The 5,850-nt window shown below is 41.4% G+C and overlaps 1 protein-coding gene across 1 annotated transcript; it reads right to left on the bottom strand.

The window, feature by feature from the left end:
* Positions 1-987: 987 nt before the first annotated feature.
* LOC109866790 (uncharacterized) lies at positions 988-5,585 on the bottom strand. Its single transcript, XM_020455625.2, has 5 exons — positions 5,389-5,585; positions 4,529-4,658; positions 4,247-4,420; positions 3,823-3,993; positions 988-3,251 (listed from the first exon to the last, which is right to left on the bottom strand). The coding sequence occupies exons 1-5, from the start codon at positions 5,539-5,541 to the stop codon at positions 2,701-2,703; spliced, it is 1,179 nt and encodes a 392-aa protein (XP_020311214.1). The 5' UTR covers positions 5,542-5,585; the 3' UTR covers positions 988-2,700.
* Positions 5,586-5,850: the final 265 nt, after the last annotated feature.

Here is a 5,850-nt window from a genome sequence, read left to right as displayed (position 1 = left end):
AGGCTATAGGCTACATGTGCACCACCAAGTCAAAACAGTAGGCTAAATTAAGAAGGGAAAATATACCAAATTATTAGGGTGAAGCATAAGGGCTACTAACAGCTTACTACACAACATACACTTACTATTACTTTCTTAACTACAGTATACATATCTCCCTGGCATATTACATAATTTATGCAGCAGCGTACAATACATTTTTGGGCTCACCTTGTTGTGCTCACTTGAACAGGAAGGTGACGTGGCAGTCCTTTGTGGGAAAAGTTTGTCATCAAAGTTTGTCATCAAAGTCTGGCATCCTCTGGATTTATGGTACTTTCAAGACAACTGTTGAATCATGATGATGTCAGTGATCTTCAGGTCATAGCTCTAGAAAGAGGCCCTAGTTCCCGAATTACAATTCCGAGTTGGATGACCGTTCAAAATGTATTTTCCCAGTCAGAGCTAGTTTTTTCACAAGTTCCCAGTTGTCTTGAACTCTCTGAAGTCAGATTTCCCAGTTCCGAGTTAACACTTGTTTTGAGGACAGCAGAAATTATGCTGGATTGACAGCATGGCCAATGTCGAATTTTTATCATTTTAAGCTTGGAAAATAGACCCTTAAACCCAGAATTTGGACCACACAGCCACTCCACTGAATAGCAGGTTAGTGATTGCTTTGCAATGCTTGCAGTTAGCCACGGATTCCTTCCAAACCACTCATTGTTGAATTTGCGATTTCCAACTTGTTGTGTAATATTTATGTCCAATGGCCGATGACCACGACATGTTTTATCTATAATTTATTTTCATTAATTCTGTTTTGGTAGTGACGTAGTGTCCCCATGAGTGACAGAACACTGAGCCAATCACGGCGCATCTAGAGAACATTACCAACCCCTACGATCCGTATTTCCGCTGGCTGCCTCACCACCACCTCTGATTTAGGCTGAAACACTTGCATTTTGGACCTGCCTTACTCAAGATAGCAAAAAAGAGACCATGTTTGTATGCAGCTTTATTAAGTAAATGATTAATTTTTATTTTTTTTTACATTGTTTTCAAACTGATATGTGACATAATGCCAAAATAACATGCAAAACAGGCAATCCCCTCAAACGTTTTATTTAAAAAATGGCTAAAAAATGTAGCTCTGCCCCACCTGCCCTGAATGACCAGTCGCCACTGGTCTTTACATTAACTAACATATACATATACATATACTGTACATATTTTGCATGATTTGTAATGACGTTTTATACAACCGGTGGGTCTAATCATGAATGCTGATTGGTTAAAAGCGCATTCCAGCCCGTGTCTATTCCACAAATTACCACCGGCTAAATCTATGATGTTAAAATGCCTATTTACTCTGTTCCATCTGACTACGCAATACACCGTTTTTTTTTTTTGACATTTTTTTTTTAACCTTTATTTAACTAGGCAACCGAACCAATAGAATGAACGACCAGCCGGCTTGGGTAGCAACCCTAGATTTGTGTCGGGACTATATCTTGTGGAAGGATGAAATAGTATGAATAAATTCATCAAAATAAAGATTAGACATTATCTCACATTTCAATAATTTTTTTAATATGTTGGTAACCCCTTGTATAAAAGTGATAATGCTCTCGAAGCCGGTGTTTGGAGGAAATAATTGCACGGTTTGCCGGCACTCGACTTTGTCTCGTTCCATGCCAAATTTTTCTCCAAACACGGGCTTCTCTGGCATTATCACTTAAATAATGACTTACATTTGCTTCCATCCTAGTATTTTTGTCAGCCATCTTTGCTGAAGAAAGTCTCCAGCGTTGGGTTGCGTAGCATCAAATTCGTCATGGGAACCACTCAATATAATTGGTCATTGCACAGGGGTCGCTGCTGATGATTTGCATGAAGCTGGGAAATGCTGAACTTTTTCACCGCCTCCCACACCACGCTCGAGCCGCCGAACGGTCCCCCGCCCACAACGCTTCTCACTGCTTTCCCTCCATTGAAAATTAATGGGAAGCGGTGTCGCTATTGCCACACCGTTAATGGATGAGGAGGTGGAGCTTGTGCGGTATAGCTCTAAGGTGCTGAGGTTGAAAAGAAGCAAAGTCATTTGGAGAAGGTCTGAGAGCTGGAAGTTTCATGATTCCTACAGTATATTTATACATACTGTGTTGCCCATTACAGAACAGTTTCAGGGATTTTAAATAAGCTTAGATCCTTGTGCAGCTTAGATCCTTGTGCCTTCTTTTGTTTTGCATGCTTTTTGTTGGCCATAAAATGTATGTTATGTTTATTTTCTTGGACCTCATGTAGGTATTTATTTCTGTATCTTATTGCTGTAGTTGTGGTAAATGAAATGACTGAAAGTCAATTACATTTTGACAATGGAAATGAAAATGTCAATGACGTCTGTGACTCCACCGGCCCTGTGGTGTAACAACGGGACAAGGCTATTGGCCTGAAACCTGTGCTTTTAATCATGCTGTGTGGATGAATGTTTGCTTCCCAGCAGGAATTACTCCAAAAAGTAGCCTTTATGCTGAATGACACTTTAGCCATTACTAATGTAAATGGTACTTAGCCTATCATAAAATATGTAAATAATTTACCATCCAGCACAAGAGTACAAAATGTCACTTCTATGATCGCTTTAGTGTTGTTTGGATCCTAGATTGCCAATGAAATTTTTATAATCTGATTATAATCCCCATTACAGATAATCGATTACTACCCAACCTGCTCAGCTCCAGAAGACCCAAGTAAGGGCCTCCAGCCCTCTCGGAAGCGGAGAAGCTTGCCCACGTGCAGGCTCTCCATACCCAGGGTCTCCCTCATCATGCTGGGCTCAACTGTGTACAACAGATCCCCGTCAATCTGCTCCCTCTCGAAGGCCTGGCAGTACTGGTCCAAGTTGAGCAGTCGCAGGCAGGAGCACACCTGTGCCACACTCAGGTCCCGTAGATTAGAGGGCACCTCTGCTAAGGAGCAGAAGAGTGGATGCCATGAGCCGCCAGAGTAGAACTGGGAATTGTTCTCCAATGATGGAGAAAGGGGTGGAAGTTTGTGTCTAGCTATTTGTAAATGTTGTGGTTTAGGGGGTAGAGGTGGGGGTCTTGCTGCTTTTCTCTGTAAAGTAGGAGGCTCGGTTGTCTCAAAGTCAAGGTGCTGGTAGAGGTTGATTTCATCACCCTGGCTCTTCAGGCACATGTAGATTGGCTTCACCTCCATGTATTCGTGACCCTTTTCAATCAACTCTTGCTTATTCAAAATGGTGATATCTGAAGAGGCAGACTAGGTTTGAGTTATTTTGAACATTTACATCTGTCAATGCCAATTAGGATATTTATGTGCCATAACATCACTAAAAAGAATAGTGACGTCACAAAAATGTATGTTCTGATAGCACAATACAGGAGTCCCACAGGGATTTGTACTTGGTCCCCTCCATTTTACATTTCTGATTTCTCAAATGCAAGGAGACATGCAGCATCCTGCATCAATTCTTGCTTCATTGATAGTGTATGTTGACTATATGGCAAAATCAATTTCTCTAAAACTGAGAAAACCAGTTTAGTCCCTGCCTCTTCAACTGTGCCACGCTCACACCAAACAGGCATAGAAGTCTCCTTGTACATTATATTGGAAATCAGAACAAAATTAAAGAGGACTGAGTACAAATTCCTGTGTGACTCCTCTGGGTCTGCTGTAGTGTGGTGTACTGATGCTATTACTGATCCACACTTAGTAAATTGTCATCCACCATCACGTTCTATGGTGAAGTATGTGGTCATTCACCAAAGGGAGGTGTAATGTAACAATATTTTTTTCATGCAGAGTGCTGCGGTTTACCTTGAAAGATAAAAAGGTTCCTGAGGCCCAGTTCATCGATCTGCCCCCCCAATGTAGCACAGGCATCCTCGAACTGGCCCTGATCGAGTCCCTCCAACCCCTCTGCCTGTGCAATACGCACCTCCTTCATATACATGGGCAGCACCAGGGGAGTGTGTCTGGAGAGGATTCCTGCATAACAACAACACATAATGAATAAATTTTTGGAGACTAAATCTGTCCTTCTCTTGGTCTCCATACTAAACAGAATAGATGTATAGGTTACATATTTTAAAATGCAAAGTTCTCACTATTTGTGGTAAAATGCTATATGACAAACATACATATTTGAGGTCACCATACAAATTACCTACTGTAACATTCAGAGCAGGTTTCAATGAATGATAAATCAGATTTCTTTAAAAATAATGCAATCGATGAATACCTTTGCTGCTGAAAGGAAACCCAATTAAGAGCTGCTCCTCATAGGTGCGTGTGATTGTCAGTGTGTCCAGCCTATGACCCCCTGACAGCCACGGCAGGACGAGTGGCGTTATTGGTTGGATGATCACTGGCAGTGGGTTGGACTCCAAAATAGCCTGAAGACTGATTGGTGGTCCTATGAGTGATTGCCAAAAAGACCCCGTTTGCAACGGTAACTGAGCTATCATCCTCAGAGTGGTTGATAAGAGGTTGTAGATTCACCTCACTTAACTGTGCGACTCACCTTCTCGTCTATCATTTCTGATTATGTAGAAGCCTACAGTGGAGATGGTGACAGGTAGGGACAGGACTTTCCCATGTTTGCTCTCAACCACTGCTCTCTGCTGGCAGAGCAGGGAGTGGACCATGATGTGCTTTGGAAAGTTGGGGTGGGAGGTGATAAAAACATAAACATGAGAGCTGCACTTCATTTTAAGCGGTAATAATACGTGACATGTTAAAAGCACCAAGCGGTCTGTTTAAACGACTAGCACACAGCTCAGACACCCATGCATACCCCACAAGACATGCCACCAGAGGTCTCTTCACAGTCCCCAAGTCCAAAACAGACTATGGGAGGCGCACAGTACTACATAGAGCCATGTCTGCATGGAACTCTATTCCACATAGGGTAACTGATGCAAGAAATAGAATCAGATACATAAAAAAATATATATAAAAATACACATTGAACAGCGGGGGCCGTGAAGCAACACAATAATAGGCACAGACACATGTATAAACTGCCTACATTTTCCTGGACCCCAGGAACAGTAGCTGCTGCCAAGACAGCAGCTAATGATGAACCATAATAAATACAAATACAATTACAAAATACATGACTGAGTGAGTCAGGAGATTCTTTCATATACTCTCTTAACAAAAGGCTTTGCAAATCAGAACAATTGAAAAATACTGATTCGGTCGATAAAGGACAGGCTTCTTTTCAAATTTTACAAACCTACAGTGCAGTAGTACAATACAGTCCATTTTTTGAAATATTAAGTATTAAGAGACATTATTTGAACCCCAAACCACTGTGCTAAAATAGCTTCAGGCAGTTGATAATATCACTAGGTATCAAAGGAAAGAAATCACACTCACTGTGCTTGAGCTGATACTGTCCAGTTCCTGTTGTCCAAGAAAGCCCACCGTCACATTGATGATCTTAGGAAAGGAGTCCTTGAATTTTTCAGCAAACTCTCCAAGATTGTATTCTTGATGCCCCCAGTGTAGTTTGCTAGTGTCCATGTCCATTTTTGCAACTGGAGGAAGTGGAATGTTCAGGAGGTTTAACAAATGATTAAGCAACAACAGCTTTCCCAGCCCCATTTCCTTGTAACCTTTGAAACTGTAAATACCTGTGTAGCCCTGCCCTGTAGATAAACAACACACTCAGCAATGCTTTGTCAATCTGTAACGGTATCTACAACACACACAGTGCCATCAGAAAGTATTCATTCCCTTGACTTATTCCCCATTTTGTTGTGTTTCAGCCTGAATTCAAAATTGATTATATATATTTATTTGCTCACCCATCTACACACAATATCTCATAATGAAAAA

The sequence above is a fragment of the Oncorhynchus kisutch genome, linkage group LG22 (genome assembly GCF_002021735.2).
Source record: "Oncorhynchus kisutch isolate 150728-3 linkage group LG22, Okis_V2, whole genome shotgun sequence".
NCBI lineage: Eukaryota > Metazoa > Chordata > Actinopteri > Salmoniformes > Salmonidae > Oncorhynchus > Oncorhynchus kisutch.
This window is presented reverse-complemented; position numbering and strand designations above follow the sequence as displayed.